This window comes from Euprymna scolopes, chromosome 30 (assembly GCF_053919585.1).
Source record: "Euprymna scolopes isolate OS-2025 chromosome 30, ASM5391958v1, whole genome shotgun sequence".
NCBI classification, from domain to species: Eukaryota; Metazoa; Mollusca; class Cephalopoda; order Sepiida; family Sepiolidae; genus Euprymna; species Euprymna scolopes.
In genome coordinates, this window is record NC_136511.1 from 18598994 (window position 1) to 18622851 (window position 23858).

The window sequence follows — 23858 nt, forward strand, 5'->3', positions numbered from 1 at the left end:
TCTATATTTTCCTTCATTATATTTTCCTTCATTTTATATTTTCCTTCATTTTACATTGTCCTTCATTCTATATTTTCCTTCATTATATTTTCATTCATTCTATATTTTCCTTCATTATATTTTCCTTCATTTTATATTTTCCTTCATTTTATATTTTCCCTCATTCTATATTTTCCTTCATTTTATATTTTCCTTCAATTTATATTTTTCTTCATTTTATATTTTCCTTCAATTTATATTTTCCTTCATTTTATATTTTCCTTAATTTTATTTTCCTTAATTTTATTTTCCTTCATTTTATATTTTCCTTCATTTTATATTTTCCTTCATTTTATATTTTCCTTCATTATATTTTCCTTCATTTTTAATTTTCTTTCATTATATTTTCCTTCATTATATTTTCTTACATTATATTTTCCTTCATTATATTTTCTTTCATTATATTTGCCTTCATTTTATATTTTCCTTCAGTATATTTTCCTTCATTTTATATTTTCCTTCATTATATTTTCCTTCATTATATTTTCCTTCATTTTTAATTTTCTTTCATTATATTTTCCTTCATTATATTTTCTTTCATTATATTTTCCTTCATTATATTTTCCTTCATTATATTTTCCATCATTTTATATTTTCCTTCATTATATTTTTCTATCATTTTATATTTTCCTTCATTTTATATTTTCCTTAATTTTATTTTACTTCATTTTATATTTTCCTTCATTTTATATTGTCCTTCATTCTATATTTTCCTTCATTATATTTTCCTTCATTCTATATTTTCCTTCATTATATTTTCCTTCATTTTATATTTTCCTTCATTTTATATTTTCCTTCATTTTATATTTTCCTTCAATTTATATTTTCCTTCATTATATTTTTTCCTTAATTTTATTTTCCTTCATTTTATATTTTCCTTAATTTTATATTTTCCTTCATTTTATATTTTCCTTCATTATATTTTCCTTCATTTTTAATTTTCTTTCATTATATTTTCCTTCATTATATTTTCTTACATTATATTTTCCTTCATTATATTTTCTTTCATTATATTTGCCTTCATTTTATATTTTCCTTCATGATATTTTCCTTCATTTTATATTTTCCTTCATTATATTTTCCTCCATTATATTTTCCTTCATTTTTAATTTTCTTTCATTATATTTTCCTTCATTATATTTTCTTTCATTATATTTTCCTTCATTATATTTTCCTTCATTATATTTTCCATCATTTTATATTTTCCTTCATTATATTTTTCTTTCATTTTATATTTGCCTTCATTTTATATTGTCCTTCATTCTATATTTTCCTTCATTATATTTTCCTTAATTTTATTTTCCTTCATTTTATATTTTACTTCATTTTATATTGTCCTTCATTCTATATGTTCCTTCATTATATTTTTCTTCATTTTATATTTTCCTTCATTTTATATTTTCCCTCATTCCATATTTTCCTTCAATTAATATTTTCCTTCATTATATTTTTCTTTCATTTTATATTTTCCTTCATTATATTTTCCTTCATTATATTTTCTTTCATTATATTTTCCTTCATTATATTTTTCTTTAATTTTATATTTTCCTTCATTATATTTTCCTTCATTATATTTTCTTTCATTGTATTTTCCTTCATTATATTTTCTTTCATGTATTTTCCTTCATTATATTTTCCTTCATTATATTTTCCTTCATTTTTAATTTTCTTTCATTATATTTTCCTTCATTATATTTTCTTTCATTATATTTTCCTTCATTATATTTTCCTTCATTATATTTTCCTCATTTTATATTTTCCTTCATTATATTTTCCTTCATTATATTTTCTTTCATTTCATATTTTCTTTCATTATATTTTCCTTCATTATATTTTCTTTCATTATATTTTCCTTCATTATATTTTCCTTCATTATATTTTCCTTCATTTTATATTTTCCTTCATTATATTTTCCTTCATTATATTTTCCTTCATTATATTTTCCTTCATTTTTAATTTTCTTTCATTATATTTTCCTTCATTATATTTTCCTTCATTATATTTTCCTTCATTATATTTTCCTTCATTATATTTTCTTTCATTATATTTTCCTTCATTATATTTTCCTTCATTATATTTTCCTTCATTTTTAATTTTCTTTCATTATATTTTTCTTCATTATATTTTCTTTCATTATATTTTCCTTCATTATATTTTCCTTCATTATATTTTCCTTCATTTTATATTTTCCTTCATTATATTTTCCTTCATTATATTTTCTTTCATTTTATATTTTCTTTCATTATATTTTCCTTCATTATATTTTATTTCATTATATTTTCCTTCATTATATTTTCCTTCATTATATTTTCCATCATTTTATATTTTCCTTCATTATATTTTTCTTTCATTTTATATTTTCCTTCATTATATTTTCCTTCATTATATTTTCTTTCATTGTATTTTCCTTCATTATATTTTCTTTCATTATATTTTCCTACATTATATTTTCCTTTATTTTATATTTTCCTTCATTTTATATTTTCCTTCATTATATTTTCTTTCATTATATTTTCTTTCATTATATTTTCCTACATTATATTTTCCTTTATTTTATATTTTCCTTCATTTTATATTTTCCTTCATTATATTTTCTTTCATTATATTTTCTTTCATTATATTTTCCTTCATTATATTTTCTTTCATTATATTTTCCTTCGTTATATTTTCCTTCGTTATATTTTCCTTCATTATATTTTCCATCATTTTATATTTTCCTTCATTATATTTTTCTTTCATTTTATATTTTCCTTCATTATATTTTTTGTCATTATATTTTCTTTCATTGTATTTTCCTTCATTATATTTTCTTTCATTATATTTTCCTACATTATATTTTCCTTCATTTTATATTTTCCTTCATTTTATATTTTCCTTCATTATATTTTCTTTCATTATATTTTCTTTCATTATATTTTCTTACATTATATTTTCCTTTATTTTATATTTTCCTTCATTTTATATTTTCCTTCATTATATTTTCCTTCATTATATTTTCTTTCATTGTATTTTCCTTCATTATATTTTCTTTCATTATATTTTCCTTTATTTTATATTTTCCTTCATTTTATATTTTCCCTCATTCTAAAAGAAAATGAGCAATATGTCGATTTATGTTATACGTTAGTATATTCAGGAAAACAGTTAACAAGAAAAGAATTGCAAAGTCTGACAGTGTCGTTCAAATATGCTTTTCATTGCTGAATCTGCTTTTTCTTTAAAGGAATCAGAACTTATCAAGGCCCAGAGGCCACTCGAGGGTAATGGTTACGGAGTATCTTTATAAAAGCCAAGTACGTCCAAGGATGGAGTACTGCTGCCACATCTGGGCAGGAGCTGCTAAAAACAGCCTATCCTGCCTTGACAGAGTAGAAAATAGACTTCGTGGTTTAGTGGGGGATGCCCTTTTCTCTTCCCTGCAACCTTTCTCCCACAGAAGAGACATTGGAAGCCTGTCTTTGTTTTATCGCTATTTCCATGGCAGGTGCTCGTCTGAGCTCCAATCCCTCGTCCCCCCTCACTAATCTTTCACGAGAAACACCCGTCTGGCTGAAACTACTGTCAATAATTTTCCCCACTCTTTATCTGTGCCTAAATCCAAACGTTGATTCCATGAGCAAAGCTTCTTTCTTAGAACTGCACGCCAGTGGAACTCTCTGCCGCTTGCCTGTTTCCCCACCTGACTACAACTTGGACATCTTCAAGTCCAACATAAACAAACTCCTGACAAACCGTCCCCTTAAGTAAGACACTCTATCAAAACCCCCAATACTAATGATTACTACAATACTATCTCATTGATTACTGTACACGCAATAAAAAAAAAATAATTTTGGCCTTGATAAGTGGTGACCCATATGTAAAAAAAAAAGTGTACAATAGTCAAAGGGACGTTAGTAGTTGAAATTTGGCAAATTGGATTACATAAGCGGATGGCTCATCAAGAACTTGTTTATGTTGGACTTGAAGATGACCATATTGTAGTCAGCTGGATGAGAGTTCCACAGGTGTGCAGTTCTAAGAAAGAAACTTTGTTCATGGAATCTACGTTTAGGTCTAGGCACAGATAAAGAGTAGAGGGGAAACTATTGATAGTGTTTTCAGTTAGACAAGTGTTTCTCAATGTTTGGCGAGGGAAGACCTTAGATTGGAGCTCGGCCGAACATTTGCCATGAAAATAATGATAAAGCTCGCAACGTCTTTTCTGTGAGAAAGAGGTTGCAGGGAAGAGAAAAGGGAATCCTGCACTAGGCTACAAAGTTTATTTGAACTCGGTCAAAGCAGGATAAGGTCTTTCTAGCAGTTCCTACCCAGATGTGGCAACAATACTCCATCCTGGCTCTTATATAGGTAGAGAATTATATATATATATATATATAGATATATATATATAGATACTTGGCTCTTATATAGGTAGAGAATTGCATCAGGAATGAAATATCTACTGGATCGATAGAAGGATTCCACTATTTTTCCAGCGACCTTGGCAATAGATTTGATGTATGTGTTCCATTTCAGATCAGGAGTAAAGGTCAAGCCAAGAAGCTTGTAAAAACATGGAGCCTCCCCAAGACGAGAGCCATTCCTTTCAGTTGATTCATTATAAGCTTGACATTCCTGTAGAGAATCAAAATATACATGTCCTCGATTTTCGACAGAAAAATAAGACAATGTATATACATGTGTATATGTGTGTATATGTGTGTGTATGTGTGTATATGTGTGTGTATGTGTGTGTATATATACAAACAGAACCTTTATTAGGAACAATCGACAAAATAATAATGCATGTAGTTTACGATCATACTTGGCTATGAAAAATATAAGCGTATGTGTGTGTGTGTGTGTGTGCATGTGTGCATGTATGTGTGCATGTGTGTGCGTGCATGTGTGTGCGTGTATATGTGTGTATGTATTTGTGTGTGTATGTGTGTGTGCAATTCATGTGTGTATGTGTATTTGTGTGTGTGCGTATGTGTGTGTATGTGTGTGTAATTCATGTGTGTATGTGTATTTCTGTGTGTATGTGTGTGTGTATGTGTATGTGTATTTGTACGTGTGTGTGTGTAATTCATGTGTGTATAGTTTGTTGAGTGTTCATGTTTATAATTAGACAAGCCATGTCTTACCGCGATAAGTTTGAATTTGCATATATGAAGTATAATTTAATCGAATCATGTTGTGCGTATTTCTTGGAGTGACATGTATCGCATGCGTCAGTGATTGTGTCAAGGTGAAAAAGAGAGAGAGAAAAAAGAAAGAAAAAACAGAAAGGAAAGATAAAAAAGTGACCTTAATGTCATGTCAGAATGTCAGATCAACAGGGGAACATTGTTTGTGTGCTGCACGTGCGTGGCTTGTTTTGTGTCTGTGTGTTCGTGCCACACGCGAACCTGATGTAGCAGCCGTAATTGTTGCTATATTCCAATTTCCTCTTAAAACTGCATGTGTTTTAGACTTTTAACACTTTCATTCAAGCCTGAAGGTCAAGAGTATATATTTTAATTTGGGTTTCACATTTGGCATAACAACAATATCAAATGAAATTTAAAAAATTAGTTTTTTTTTGCATGACATCTTCAGTGATTGGGTGATCCGATCTTTTGAAAAGCAGTAGAAGGTGATAACGTACATACAAACATCAAATTATATTTTATTTCAGTTTTAACAGCCGTTTTGCGATCAGTCTAAACAAGGTTCTCAAGCATATCTTGACTTTTCTAGGACAATGATTTGTTAGAAAGAAACAAACAAACTCCAGAATAGTAAAATAGTAATGTTTTCTAAAGCAAGTTTTCGATTATTTTTAATACTTTTTTGTTTTTTCTCTGATGAATCATTGTTTTAGAAGATTCAAGTTTTACTTGAAAACCTTCATTGTCTGGACGAATTGAGAAAAAAGCATTACTGAAAAATAAATATGCTGTTGCAGGAATCTGCTTTATTTTTCTATCATTTATTTATAAATGCTCTGGAATTATAAATTAATATCTATTGAGCTTAAAATATTTTTTTTTCCGATCCAGATTGAAAAGGTTAACAACAACGTGTTAAAAATCCAGTACGAAGCACAACTTTCAAAGATAAAAGCTTTAAATTCTACGCAATCAAAGAGCGAACGCATTCTGTGGCACGGAACAAAGCAGGATGTCGTTATAAAAATTTGTAAAAATGGTTTTGATCGTGGATATTGCGGAACAAATGGTAAGTCTTTTTACAATGTAATTCGTGGACACTGTAATCTGAATAAAGACAGTGTCAGAATTTAATTCTTCCATCTACTCTTATTTCTCTCTTTCTTTTCTTTCTTTACCCCCCCCCCCCTCTATGCAAGTAGTTGTAAACTGCTACTGATAGCACGTGACTGTTTCTTTGTTGCCGATTGGTTGAGTGATTTTTTGCCGATTTAAGAGAAAATGGAAGTGAAAAAAAGCAGTTGCTACCTTGGCCTTTGGGAGTGAAAGGTCGTTGTTTGAAAATGTCGGACCTGAATGTAGTAACCCATTGTGGCGAGCCTTCTTTAATAAGAAAAAAGTTTTCGTTCGACTAAGCTGTCGGAGCTACATCAGGTTAAAGCTGACAAATATGAGTAAAAGAAAGTTGAACTCGCATGTCGCCAGATCAGAAACACGGGTGTGCAGTTATGAAATCATTCCCCATCCTCCCTACTCTCGTGACCTTTAACCCTCTGACTTTCACCTCTTCCCAGCCATGAAATTGTTTTTGAAAGAAAAGTGTTTCCCAGATGATGCAGCCTTGATTTCTGAAGTCACGTCGTGGTTGGAGGACCAACCTGGGGTGTTCTACAAAGCTGCATCAAACGATGGGAGATATGCATAACTCTAGGTGGTTCCTATGTAGAGAAAGCCTAATAACTGTGCCAAGTTTCGTTGCTCTACTGCTATGGGAAGTGGGTAAGGGGCATTACTTATTGCACACCCCTCGTATGAATAAAAGAAAGTTGAAGAAGATGCATATTTATTTGATAAAAAATGAAGAAACTCCAACGAGAAAAGAAAAGAATGTAATTAATTTTAATTATACCATATTGATCTGGTTGCCTCCGTTCTTGCTTTCCAGCTGACTACAATCTGATTGTCTTCAAGTCCAACGTAAACAAGTTTTTGATGAGCCGTTTCACTTAAGTTAACAAATTTACTGAATTTCCATTGCTAACAATTACTATATTGTCCAATTAACTACTGTACACTCTTAACCCTTCTCCTCGAGTGGTCTCTGGGCCTTGATAAGTGGTGATGCCTATGTAAAAAAAAAAAAAAAATATTGCATTTCTGTAATAAAGCACTTAAAAAAATTAATACAAACCTTTTTGAGTGCAACCTGTAGTGTTTAGTGCAGACAAAAAAAATGAAAAAAATGTTCGCTTTTTCTCTTTATATGCTTGTGATATTTTCGGCTAACATGCAAATGAGACGCTTTCGATTGGATATAAAGAGTCTAATTTTTCAAATCCTGGTTTGACTTTGGATTTGGATGTCAGAGTATCAAGTGTTGTCAGGAGTGCGTTGTGTTCTAGAGTTGAGTTTGATAGCAGAGCGTCAAGTTTTGGAGTAGCGAGTTTTGACAGCAGATTATTGAGATTTGGAGGAGCAAGTTTTTTTAGGAAAGATTAACAAGATGTTCAAATCTTTATACTATTTTTCTATCCTGCAACCCCCCTTCAAATTTGTATACTATTTTTCTATCCTGCCATCTCCCTTCAAATTTTTATACTATTTTTCTGTCCTGCCATTCCCCTTAAAATGTTTATACTATTTTTCTATCCTGCCATTCCCCCTTCAAATTTCTACACCTATATGTCTATTTTCCCATTTATCGCTAATTTTTTTTGTTACTCACGTTTAACTCTAACATGGTATTTGGGACCATGCCCAGGAAAGATTGACAAGATGTTAAAATTTTTATACTATTTTTCTATCCTGCCATTCCCCCTTCAAATGTTTATACTGTTTTTCTATCCTGCCATACCATTTCAAATTTTTATACTATTTTTCTATCCTGCCATTCCCCCTTCAAATTTTTATACTATTTTATTTATCCTGCCATCCCATTTCAAATTTTTATACTATTTTTCTATCCTGCCATCCCATTCAAATTTTTATACTATTTTTCTATCCTGCCATTCCCCCTTCAAATTTTTATACTATTTTATTTATCCTGCCATCCCATTTCAAATTTTTATACTATTTTTCTATCCTGCCATCCCATTCAAATTTTTATACTATTTTTCTATCCTGCCATTCCCCCTTCAAATTTTTATACTATTTTATTTATCCTGCCATCCCATTTCAAATTTTTATACTATTTTTCTATCCTGCCATCCCATTTCAAATTTTTATACTATTTTTTTTATCCTGTCATCCCATTTCAAATTTTTATACTATTTTTTTATCCTGCCATTCCCATTCAAATTTTTATACTATTTTTCTATCCTGCCATCCCATTTCAAATTTTTATACTATTTTTTTTATCCTGCCATTCCCCCTTCAAATTTTTATACTATTTTTTTATCCTGACATTCCCCCTTCAAATTTTTATACTATTTTTCTATCCTGCCATTCCCCCTATAAATTTTTATACTATTTTTTTATCCTGACATTCCCATTCAAATTTTTATACGATTTTTTTATCCTGACATTCCCATTCAAATTTTTATACTATTTTTTTATCCTGCCATTCCCATTCAAATTTTTATACTATTTTTCTATCCTGCCATTCCCCCTTCAAATTTTTATACTATTTTTTTTATCCTGCCATTCCCCCTTCAAATTTTTATACTATTTTTCTATCCTGCCATCCCATTTCAAATTTTTATACTATTTTTCTATCCTGCAATCCCCACTTCAAATTACTACACCTATATGTCTATTTTCCCATTCATCACTAATTTTTTTTACTCACTCTTCACTCTAACATGGGGATACTATTTGGGACCATGCCTAGGAAAGATTGACAAGATGTTGGAAGCAGGAAGGGATTTCCAAAGTCTAGCTGCTCGCGGGAAGAAACTATTATAGTAGAAAGTTTTCTGGCATTTGGGGACTTCAACAGTGAAGGGGTAAGATTTTGTCGCTAAACAGGTTTGTTGGGGATATATACATCAAGGGGGGCACAAGTTCAATGAGTTCATCAGAGCACTTTCGATTAAAATATTTATAAAACAGGTACAGAGATATAATGTTGTGGCGATGGGACAGAGGTTGGAGCTTTGTTGACAAAGTGAGACCGATTAGATTGAGAACTCATTTTTGGACCCTATCCAAGAGGGCGAGGCTAGTCGTAGATGCACCAGACCAGATGTGGCAACAATACTCCATGCATGGAAGAATGGTGACCTTGTAGGGGTACAGGATACTCTCAGGTGTGAGTAGTCTTCTAGCTTAATATAGGGAACCCACTTTCTTTGCAGCAGCCTTTGCAATGTCCTCAATGTATTTGTTCCAATTCATATTGCCCGCAAATGTAAGGCCAAGAAGTTTGAAGGAGGAATTTTCAGGTAGGGTGTTATTTGTCATGGATATAGGTATATTATATAATAATTATTATACATTATTATATAATCATTATTATACATTATTATATAATCATTAATATACAGTATTATATAATCACTATTATACATTATTATATAATCATAATTATACATTATTATATAATCATAATTATACATTATTATATAATCATTATTATACATTATTATATAATCATTATTATACAGTATACATTATTATATAATCATTATTATACATTATTATATAATCATTATTATACATTATTATATAATCATTATTATACATTATTATATAAACATTATTATACATTATACATTATTATATAATCATTATTATACACTATACATTATTATATAATCATTATTATACATTATTATATAATTATTATTATACATTATTATATAATTATTATTATACATCATTATATAATCATTATTATACATTATTATATAATTATTATTATACATTAGTATATAATTATTATTATACATTATTATATAATCATTATTATACATTATTATATAATCATTATTATACACTAGTATATAATCATTATTATACATTATTATATAATCATTATTATACATTATTATATAATCATCAGTATACATTATTATATAATCATTATTATGCATTATTATATAATAATTATTATACGTTATACATTATTATATAAGCATTATTATACATTTTACATTATTATATAATCATTATTATACATTATTATATAATTATTATTATACATTATTATATAATTATTATTATACATTATTATATAATCAGTTTTATACATTATTATATAAGTATTATTATACATTATTATATAATTATTATCGTACATTATTATATAATCATAATTATACATTATTATATAATTATTATTATACATTATTATATAATCATTATTATGCATTATTATATAATAATTATTATACATTATACATTATTATATAAGCATTAGTATACATTTTACATTATTATATAATCATTATTATACATTATTATATAATCATTATTATACATTATTATATAATTATTATTATACATTATTATATAATTATTATTATACATTATTATATAATCATTATTATGCATTATTATATAATCATCAGCATACATTATTATATAATCATTATTATACATTATTATATAATCATTATTATACATTATTATATAATCATTATTATGCATTATTATATAATATTCATCATACATTATTATATAATCATTATTATACATTATTATATAATAATTATTATACATTATACATTATTATATAAGCATTATTATACATTTTACATTATTATATAATCATTATTATACATTATTATATAATTATTATTATACATTATTATATAATTATTATTATACATTATTATATAATCAGTTTTATACATTATTATATAAGTATTATTATACATTATTATATAATTATTATCATACATTATTATATAATCATAATTATACATTATTATATAATCATTATTATACATTATTATATAATCAGTATTATACATTATTATATAATTATTATTATACATTATTATATAATCATTATTATACATTATTATAGAATCATTAGTATACATTATTATGTAATCATTATTGTACATTATTATATAATCATTATTATACATTATTATATAAGTATTATTATACATTATTATATAATCATGATTATACATTATTATATAATCATTATTATACATTATTATATAATCATTATTATACATTATTATATAATTATGATTATACATTATTATATAATTATTATTATACATTATACATTATTATATAAGCGTTATCATACATTATTATATAAGCATCATTATACATTATACATTATTATATAATCATTATTATACATTATACATTATTATATAATCATTATTATACATTATACATTATTATATAATCATTATTATACATTATTATATAATCATTAGTATACATTATACATTATTATATAATCATTATTATACATTATACATTATTATATAATCATTATTGTACATTATACATTAATATATAATCATTATTATACATTATACATTATTATATAATCATTATTATACATTATTATATAATCATTATTATACATTATACATTATTATATAATCATTAGTATACATTATTATATAATCATTATTATACATTATTATATAATCATTATTATACACTATACATTATTATATAATCATTATTATACATTATACATTATTATATAATCCTTATTATACATTATACATTATTATATAATCATTATTATACATTATTATATAATCATTATTATACATTATACATTATTATATAATCATTATTATACATTATACATTATTATATAATCATTATTATACATTATACATTATTATATAATCATTATTATACATTATTATATAATTATTATTATACATTATTATATAATTATTATTATACATTATACATTACTATATAATCATTATTATACATTATTATATAATCATTATTATACAGTACAAATTATTATATAATCATTATTATACATTATACATTATTATATAAGCATTATTATACAGTATACATTATTATATAATCATTATTATACATTATTATATAATTATTATTATACATTATTATATAATCATTATTCATTATACATTATTATATAATCATTATTATACATTATACATTATTATATAATCATTATTATACATTATTATATAATCATTATTATACATTATACATTATTATATAATCATTATTATACATTATACATTATTATATAATCATTATTATACATTATACATTATTATATAATCATTATTATACATTATACATTATTATATAATCATTATTATACATTAATATATAATCATTATTATACATTATACATTATTATATAATCATTATTATACATTATACATTATTATATAATCATTATTGTACATTATACATTAATATGTAATCATTATTATACATTATACATTATTATATAATCATTATTATACATTATTATATAATCATTATTATACATCATACATTATTATATAATCATTATTATACAGTATTATATAATCATTATTATACATTTTTACATAATCATTATTATACATTATACATTATTATATAATCATTATTATACATTATACATTATTATATAATCATTATTATACATTATACATTATTATATAATCATTATTATACATTATTATATAATCATTATTATACAGTATACATTATTATATAATCATTATTATACATTATACATTATTATATAATCATTATTATACATTATACATTATTATATAATCATTATTATACATTATTATATAATCATTATTATACATTATACAGTATTATATAATCATTATTATACATAATACATTATTATATAATCATTATTATACATTATTATATAATTATTATTGTACATTATTATATAATCATTATTATACATTATTATATAATCATTATTATACATTATTATATAATCATTATTATACATTATACATTATTATATAATGCTAATTATTAACCAATCTAGCTTATTGTCTTAGGGAGTCAGAGAGTAATCGATTTAGAGGAACAGATGCATTATAGCAAGATGTAGAAAACAAATAAGTGTGCAACTCGAAGATGGGAGAACATCAGATAATAAAGTTGCATAGAATCTAACCAAGTGTCGATTGTCGTTCCTTCAATGGAAGAAATCTTCATTGCAGTTTTGAAGATCGTCAGTCCAGACCAACCGACGGAAGAAAGTATGTTCCCTCTTTTGACGTGATATATCCCCACAGGAAGATGTTATCCATCCCTTTGCTAAAAGAACTGTCCTTGTACATTATTGTTTGCATTTGGAGCAAAGGGATAGTTAGTCAGTTAGAGGTCAGGGTAGAATTAGAGGAAAGTTAGAAAGAGGTTGTTAGTTTATAAACTGAGGGATTCAGTCACTGAGGTCCATGGGAGCACTGATGGAGGACAAGGCAAGGAACATTCAAGGATTAAATGTTATATAAAATATTATCTGGTGTTTGGTGTCCTTCAGAGGAAATCTTTTAGGAGCTTCACAGAACCCAAAAGAGGGATCCAGTGAAACAAGGTACATTCCTCCAGAAAAATATGGTTAGAAAGAAATGTCTGTTTGTTATTGTCCGCATATTGATTGTCTGTTAATACCCACAACGAACATTATATAGACACGACTGACATGAACACATGCATCAAGAAACACGTTTTTATATGCAGTTACATATATTGTTATATACACACTGTGGTCCTCTGTTATTCATTAAAAAACAACAACTACTTACTGTTTGTTATCAATTTCAACAATAAGCAATGTTATCTAATTGTCATGGCATAATTAGTTAAATATTTCTGGAATATTACATAAAACACATATTTCCATGATTCAATGAAAAGAATGATTTCGGCCATGTTTGTTTTTTCACATGTGATATAAACACAGGTGAAATAACCCATACTTTAAATTGGCCTAAGTTTTTCACAGTTTTCAAAATTGAATTACCTCCTCTGCTAATATGCGTGCTCTCCATTGATTATGTAAGCTAAAATTGCTAATTTCTTTGAAAACTGTTTTCTTTAATATCTAATTTTACACCTTATTGTTTTTTTTTGTAATTTTGGGATATTTTAATTACTGCGACATGACAATTCAGTAGATACCATTGGTTTTACTTAAAATTCAATATTTGAATTTTTGAATTCCGCAAAACCCACACGGCTATGTAACGCAAAAACTTGAAATATTTTTTTTTTTTTTACAGGAACTTGGCATGGCCAAGGCGTTTATTTTGCTGTTCAATCAGAATATTCAGATCTAGATATATACACCCCGCGAGACAGCAACGGTCACAAGCATATGTTCATGTGCCGTGTAGCAACTGGGATGTATGTTCAGGGTCAGCCGAACATGAAAGTTTTACCACCAAGACCAAATAGTGTCTCTCCGTATGATTCAGCTGTAAACAGAATTGGCGCACCAACAGTTTTTATTATCTTCAACGATGTACAAGCGTATCCTGCTTACCATATTACATATCAATAAAAACAGACACACACGCACACACATACAAAACCAAGTTTTCCTAACATACACACACACATACAAGTAATTTTTCCTAACACACGTACGCACACAAGTAATTTTTCCTAACACACGTATGCACACAAGTAATTTTTCCTAACACACATACGCATACAATAATTTTTTCTAACACATACACACACACACACTCACAGGCACACACACACATAAGTTTTCCTAACACATACACACGCATACACACACATATTTTAAAAACTACCTGGCAAATACAAAAAAAAAGACAAATAATTGTACTTAAAGGGATGGTTAGAATCCTAAAAAGATCTCTTGGTTGGAATGTACGAAACAACAGGTGAATGTCTGGCTCATCACCACCTAGAATAAAATTATCAGAAAATTGGAAAAAAAAAAATCACAAATTGGTCAGCTTGAATCTGAAATTTGCATCTGATATTCCTGGTGAACCAAGTGCAAAAGAGATCCAGACAATTGTACTTAAGGGAACAGTGAGGATCCTAAAAAGAGCTCTCGGTTGGTTTCAATAGAAAGCAAGGCAATGTTGGCAGCTGGTTTGGCTGCCCCATACCCAGCGTTACAATCTTCAAAAGAAGAAAATTAACAAAAAACAAACACATGCACAAGTACGTTTTCCTAACACATATTTTAAAAACTACCTGGCAAATATACTCACAAATCACTAAACCTAAGTAAAAAAATTGAAAGGGTTGATATACCATAAAGCAAACCAAACACTATGAATAAATATTTAAAAATAATAGCAACTTTTAACATAAAAACTTTTATCAAAATGACTGAACCTGAAAAGGGTTTGCATGCGATAAAACAAACCCAAACGATACACCATGAATTTGAAAATATTAAGAACTTTAGAACGAATGGTTTTTAGTGGAAGACATCATCTATTTCTGGTGTCATCATTTTGTATGCATGTATACTAACGGCCATTCAAGATATACAGTTTTATTAATATACTAGCGGGGGTGGGGCTGGTGCCCAGCTTTGCCGGAGCATAAAATACGCTTAAATATGATATTTTAATTTGTCCAGATTTCGTATATATTATTATAGAGTCGTGATTTGAAAATTTAAAAAAAAATGTATTTGGGTGCCATCAGCTAGAATCGAAACTGTAGCATTCAAAGCTGGTTACGTTAGCACTGTGCCAACGAACACGGATATAAACTGATTAAAAATAAAAAATAAACAAAGAGGAATGTACAAAATGTATACCAAATTTTTCAATTTTGACCATTTTTGACCCTTAAAAACAATTTTATAATCGGCTAATGACCCATAAAAGAACGGCTCATGAAAAAATCCAATTATTTGAGGCCCCTAGCGCCCCTCTGCGATTTGGAGTTTTAGAGGATATAGAGTTTGAAAATATGGAGAAAGACCGACAGACAGACCAACAGGCCGACAAACATATAGCCGTTTATACCAGTGAAAGAATACCAGAGACCCATTGGGTCAGTATATGTTATAGCTAGCTATGGAATATTGAGTATACAGAATTAATGTATAAACGTGCAAAAATTGAATGCACAAATATATGCGAAAATAAACATGGCAACCAGTGAAAACAATATGCGACTTTTAATTTTGGAGGAGATAGAGTTTGAAAATATGGAGGCAGACAAACAGACAGACTGAAAGACAAACTGACTTATAGCCGTTTACATATTAGACTAAAATACCTGTGACCCATTGGGTCAGTATATGTTATAGCTAGCTATGGAATAGTGAGTATACAGAATTAATGTATCAAAAACTCAAAAACTGAATGCACACGCACATGAAAACAAACATGGCGACCAGTGAAAACAGTATGGAATACATTGGATAATAAAGGTCTTAACATCATTGCTCTTAGATTAAATTAAAGTCCTTTATATAAGAGGGGTGTAAAGTATAAAGAGGGAGGGTGCATTAACAGCCTTTAAAATATCAGGAAATAATGATTGATTAAGTAATATTTAACGGTGAGACCTTTTTTCAATGCAAATCTTACCCCCCGCCCGAATTTTCAAGTGTTTCTACGTATTTTTAAAAATGTTCGGAACTTATGATCTCCACCCCTCGCCTCGTTCCTCGTTCCCTACCTGGCCAAGAAGTGAGTGCTCATTTTACGTTAAATTTATATAGGAAAGTGACCCCCCCCCACCTCCGTTGTAAACTGTTAACTTTTTATTATTTTATTAACAATTCCTTCTTTCATATTATCTTTAAAGGGCTTGAAACGCCTTAGCAAAAAAACAAAACAAAACAAAAACAAAATAAAATAAAAAAAGATTTTGATTTCTCTAAGCTTTTCGAAAATATTTCTTTACCCACAAATTTATTTCCCAACGTTTTTTACAAAACATTTTTTTAACTTTAGAATTACAGAATTTTTAACCCTTCACTTTTTGTTTGCGATTTTCAAGGTTAACTACGACTTATCTAATTCTGATCCGGTGTTTTTTTTTTTTCCTATTTAGAAAAGTTTTTAAAAATTTGTTCGAAATCGTTTACAAATGATCGATTAATCATTTTATTTTAGCGAAAATTACTTTTTATACTCGTTTAACTTATTTCAATCTTAATTTAAATTACTATTTTGGTAACTTTAATATAAAATATTACATCGCGTCTTGTCTCTAAGTAACTCTTTGAGGTGAGGGTGTCAATCAATATTTGAATTAAATTCATCTCCCTCAAGGAACGAAGGTCACTTTTCTATAAATTTAACATAAATTGAGCACCCACTTCTTGGCCACCTACCAGCCACCGAGGCATGTAATTAATCGTAAGCATTTTTTTTTTTTTAACTAAGCTGGGTTATATTGTAAAAAAAGTACCAAATATTTTTAAAAAATATGTAAATTGATCAAGTAGTTTTTTATTTGTCTTGTTTTTTACATTAGAAAAACATTTGTTTTTGTTTTTTTTTGTTGAAAACGATTCCAACATGCAATGAAAATATGTTTGAAGTATTTGTTTTAAAATTTTATAATAATGTCTTTCCCCGTATAAAAGATAACATCCATGAATAAAATTTGTTTTAAAATACTCTGATTTTATTGTTAAAAATTAAAAATAAAAACGTTTATATTGTTTAAAATAAAAAATAAAAGCGTCTATATTGTTTAAAATTAAAAATAAAATCGTTGACATTGTTTAAAATAAAAATAAAGACGTTTATATTATTTAAAATAAAAATAAAAACGTTTATATGGTATAAAATTAAAAATAAAAAGGTTTATATTGTATAAAATTGAAAATAAAAACGTTTATATTGTTTAAAAATAAAAACGTTTATGTTGTATAAAATCAAAAATAAAAACGTTTATGTTGTATAAAATCAAAAATAAAAAGGTTTATATTGTTTAAAATTAAAATTAAAAAGTTTATATTGTTTAAAATTACAAATGAATACGTTTATATGGTATAAAATAAAAGCGTTTATATTGTTTACAATTAAAAATAATAACGTTTACATCGTTTAAAATAAAATAAAATCGTTTATGTTGCATAAAATTAGAAATAACAACGTTTATGTTGTTTAAAATTAAAATTAAAAATATTTATATTATGTAAAATTAAAAATAAAAGCGTTTATATTGTTGAAAATAAAAAAATAACAACGTTTATATTGTGTAAAATTAAAAACAAAAACGTTTATATTGTTTAAAATTAAGAATAAAACGTTTATCTTGTTTGAAATTAAAAATACAACCGTTTATATTGTTTACAATTAAAAAATAACTTGTATATATTGTATAAAATAAAAATTAATTGTTTATATCGCATACAATTAAAAATAAAAACCGCGTTTATATTGTTTAAAATGAAATATAAAAACGTTTATATTGTTTAAAATAAAATAAAAAGGTTTATATTGTTTCAAATAAAAATAAAAAAAGTTTATGTTGCATAAAATTAAAAGTAAAAACATTTATGTTGTTTAAAATTAAAAATAAAATGTTTATATTGTATAAAAAATTAAAACGTTTATATTGTTTAAAATTAAACATAAAAGCGATTATATTGTTTAAAATTAAAAATAAAGACGTTATATTGTTTAAAACTAAAAATAAAAATGTTCATATTGTTTAAAATGAAAAATAAAAACGTTTATATGGTATAAAATAAAAATAAAATTGTTTATACCGTATAAAATTAAAAATAAAAGCGTTTAAATTGTTTAAAATTAAAAATAAATACGTTCATATTGATTAAAATGAAAAATAAAAACGTTTATATTGTTTAAAATTACAAAAACTTCTATTCTTATCGTTTCAATATTTGTAGCGACCATATGTAACTGTTTATCCCTAATAAAAGAAATATATATATATATATATATATATATATATTCTCTCTCTCCCTCTCTCTCTCTCTCTCTCTCTGCACACACACACACATATATATATATCTGTAAAATTTAATTATATATATATATAATTAAATATATAATTTGATTATATATATATAATTAGATATATAAGTGGATTATATATATATGTATATATATACATACCTATAAAATTTAATTATATATATACATATAATTAAATATATAATTTGATTTTATATATGTATATATATAAATATATATATATTTTTTTTATTTTTATTCTTATTTTATTTTATTTTATATTATATATTATATTTTATATTTTATTTTTTTTATTTATTCTTTATTTTCTATTTATTTATTATATATTTATTTATTTATTTATTTTTATTTTCCTTTTAGTGTCTTGGATCATTTTGGTAAATTCAATTGTAATTTTCATTTTATATATTTATATGTATATATAATGAAATTTTACAATGAAGTAAAATGTTATGTTTTGATTCGCCATGTATAAAAAATAAGGGGGAGACCACTGCATTCAAATTATCGAGATTAAAATAATAGCCACAATTTTGTATTAAAATCGCTTAAAAAATTTAAATAGTATTTTTAAATGATGATAAAAACTACTTGATCAATGATTTTACTTTATTTTTGTTTTTGAATCCTGGATGTAAACTAATATTTTTTTATTTATTTATTTATTTTTTTAGCAAAATTCAATGTTTGTTTTTGTTCGATACAACCTCGTATCGTAATGTTTGCCAATATTTGAAATTGTGTTTTTGTTCTTAAATGCAACAACATTCCGTAACTTATAAATGTTTGATCTTCATAATGAAGTATTCCAGAGAGACAATTCCATGATATATATATATATATATATATATATATATATATATATATATATATATATATATATATATATATAATGAAGTATTCCATATAAGCCTGATAAATCCTAACGTGGATGAAACGCGGAATATTCTGTGTAGCTTAATCACCATATATATTTTATAACTTACTATATATATATATATATTAAGTTATAAAATATATATGGCGATTAAGCGACACAGAATATTCCGCGTTTATATATATATATATATATATATATATATATATATATAAGAGCAAACAGTTAATAAAAAAAAACACTTTGAAAAACATTTAATCTGAAAAGAAAACACTTGATAAGTGGATAGTCCTTAATCCGCGGAGTTTCGAAAAAATACTTTCCTTCTCATCAGAGGGTAGGAAATAGCAAAATGCGGGATCGCATTTTGCATACAAAAGTATTTGATGAAACTACAAGTAAGTCAAAGATCTTACTTGATAGCTAAAAGTTAAGCAGAGGGAATATGGTAAAGAAAAAGGTGATTACACGTGAATGGATAGTCTGGTGAAATGTAAATAATCCAATGAAGGTAAAATCTAAAAATATAACCCCAAGAGTTTCGATTTGCACAAGTAAAATCCAAGGAAATCACATAATTGGAAGATGGTCCAAAATAATCTAAAAGGCCGAAATCCATGGAATAATTCACAAACACGTACAAAGAAAAGAAAAGGGGAAAATTCCAATAATATTGTTAAAAGAAAAATAAGATATGCTTTTCACACGACTGCCGAGACATAATAAGAAAGATCAGGGAAGAAGAAGAGGAAAAAAAATTAAATGGTGATAGAATTAAATATAAGATAGAAAAGCAAATGTCAGAATGACCCAGACAAAAAGGATGGTAAAAGGCGCGAAAAAAAAATACAGGCAAAAAATAGGTCAACTAAAATGTACAGGTTATTACTTAAGAAAATGTCAGCAAGAGTTGTTAAAAGGCACTAAATGAAAAAATAAATAAATAAATAAATAAAAATAAATAATAAATAATAAAATATAAAGATAAAAAATAAAAAAATTTTAAGGGAAGAGGATGGCCGGTATCTGCAAATTCAGGATAATGCAAGTAAGTATGTAAGTAAATGCATATAGTAAAATATAAGTGAATATACATGGAGGATATAGATGTGTGGGTAGATAGGAATATTTAAAGACTGAGACGGAAATTGCAGATAAAAACCGGCCAAACAAAGAAGAAATAATGAAGTAAAATAAAGGATTATTAAGTTATAAAGTATTACGAAAGTATGTAGAAAAAACGATAAAGTTAAAGAAAAAATTATATATCTATCTGGAAGGTAAAAGTAATAACTATGTAATTTCAAAATTACCATAAGTAAATTTGGACTTACGTTTACAGAAAGAGATCAGTTCGTTTTTAGAATGTATTACATTGTTACGTTGAGGGAAAGTAATTATAGTTATGGCTTCGGTTGTGCAGAGGCGACATGACTTAGAGCCTGTAGTATAAGACTTAACTTTTTTATGATAGTCCATTTGATTGAGAAGAGGGTATTGTTAGAGTTAAGTTTTTTAATTAAAGTGGTTAGAGAAGTTCCTTAGTTATTATTAGAATTATGGTTGTTAAAAGAAGAAATATGGTTTGATATTCTTTTCTTAATGTTGAAGTAGCGCCGATATATGTATGTATTTTATTAAAAGCTCGAGGTCTGATATTAATATTAATTTGCTGATTTGTATTAGTTAAATAGTTTGAATTTTGTTCATATTGTTCAACAAATGGTGGGACAATGATTGTATGAGGACTATTTTGGAGGGGATAATGAGTGTTGTTAGTGTTAGGATGGCTGTTAGGAGAAATATTATCATTCTCATTATTATTATTATTATTATTAGTTGTATGATTGTAGATGGAGGGGCTGCTCGAGTGGTATATTGGATTAGTAACTATATTAGATGGGGGATGGGGAGAAGGATAACTTGAAGACAAAATATTAGTGTCTGTTATGGGAGGATTGTGTGGGAGCTCAGTAATTGTGCATGAATATATAACATCTTTATCGATGCAATCATTATTGAGTGGGCAAAGATGTTTGTTATTACAATTACAGTTAGTTTTGGGTTTAATTGGGAAAGGGATTTTTTGGGCAGATTTATTTTTTTTGTTATTAGATGTTAAGATTCTTTGTGCTAAATTAGGCATTGTTGAATAAGAAATCCTGATTGAGTTTTTATTGAAAATAGAACTATTTCTGTGTGGGTATTTGAAAGAGTTTTGTATAATATTGAATAATTCCTAAGGTATATTAGTTTTAACATTTACGCTAAATGGAGGATTAAACCAAATATTGTTCTTTCTCCTGGTGCGACTGGGTAGGTTAGATGTATTGCGATTAGTATTTTGGTTTGGATTATATATGTAGACTGGTTCATTGTTATTGTTGTTGAGATTACTTTATAAATATTAATTCTTTAATATTTATAATATACTTTAGTTTTACCATCTTGGATCATTTTGGTAAATTTAATTGTAATTTTTATTTTGTATATATATATATATATATATATATATATATATATATATATATATATATATATATATTGGAATTGTCTCCCCTGGAATACTTCATTATGAAGATCAAAGATTTATAAGTTAGAGAGAGAGAGAGAGAGAGAGAGAGAGAGAGAGAGAGAGAGAGAGAGAGAGAGAGAGAGAGAGAGAGAGAGAGAGAGAGTTATTGTTCTTTATTATATTATTTTTTAAAACTATTTTAAGTTATGGAAAGGCGTACAACATTATACGCTTCTGCTTTAGAGAAAGGTTATCTAAGGGAGATAACTCTCATTTATAAAAAAAGCATTGGCGAAATGGCTTACTGAAATTTATTAATAGGGCTGTGACAACAGCATATTCTTTTCATTGTTTTGACTCTCGAGTATATATCAGGTAATATTTTATGTTTTTTTTATATAGAGTGATGTGATTCTCGGTTGATTAACTGAGTCTAATTGTGTCGGATATATACTCGAGACTCAAAGCAATGAAAAGAATATGCTGTTGTCACAGCCCTATTAATTAAATAAAAAAAACTTCTATCACATATTGTTCCGCTTTGATTTTTGGTTTTATGCCAAAAGACATATCCGGAAATTGTTGGGGACCAAGACTGAGATGTTCCACTTTCATCTCATGGAGTTTCTTTGCCAGAAAAGGGAAAAGAGAGAAGTAATTGCTATAAGGCTTCAATATTTAGTACACACACACACACACACACACACACACACACACACACACACACACACACACACACACACACACATATATAAGTTATTTTCAGGCTTATGCTGAAGAATCCTAGAGTGGATGAAACGCAGAATATTCAGTGTAGCTTAAACGCCATTTATATTTATAACTTACTAACTAGCTCTACCTACGTATTGAGCACTGTTGAAGTAAATACTTAAAGTTTACGCATAAATCTATACTTTCGTATATTAATTTTATGTGAGTAAATGAAGTAATATATATATAGTAAATGAAGTAATATATATATATATATATATATATATATATACATACATACAATTAACACAAGTTCATTTATTTCTTGTAGTTTTTAACATTGTTTCATTGTTACAGCTTATTTAATTTTGGTTTTATGTACGTTAATTAACAAGTTTAATTATTTTATTACTTAACAATTAATTAAAAACGTTTATTTTATAACTTAACATGGTTTCCTTTTTAGTTTATTAACTAATTTGTTTCCAACTTGTTTCCTTTTTCGATTGATTAACTGTTTTAATTGTTCAGGTATTGATATTTTTCATTTGTATTTGTTAAAGGTTGTTAATTAATGTATTTTATTTTCGTAAACTGTTTCGTCAATTTCCGGTGGATTATCTAAGGGAGATAACTCATTTACTAACTAAAGAAGAAAAAAACATATTTTGCAACAAATAACGCAAGGCTTAAATGAATATGAAATTGGCATTTCCACCTTCATCTCATGGAGT

The 23858-nt window shown here is 26.2% G+C and overlaps 1 protein-coding gene across 3 annotated transcripts in view; it reads left to right on the forward strand.

Annotated features, from left to right (window-relative positions):
- LOC145254688 (uncharacterized) overlaps nt 1–23858 on the forward strand; it is a 211898-nt gene that overhangs the window by 127511 nt on the left and 60529 nt on the right. For 2 of the 3 annotated variants that reach the window (XM_080113348.1, XM_080113347.1), the window contains exon 21: nt 6066–6243. In XM_080113348.1, the coding sequence (XP_079969474.1) occupies nt 6066–6243 (178 nt within the window). Of the gene's footprint in view, nt 1–6065; nt 6244–14338; nt 15370–23858 lie in introns of those variants that run through there. The other variant, XM_080113346.1, reaches the window with a different exon arrangement.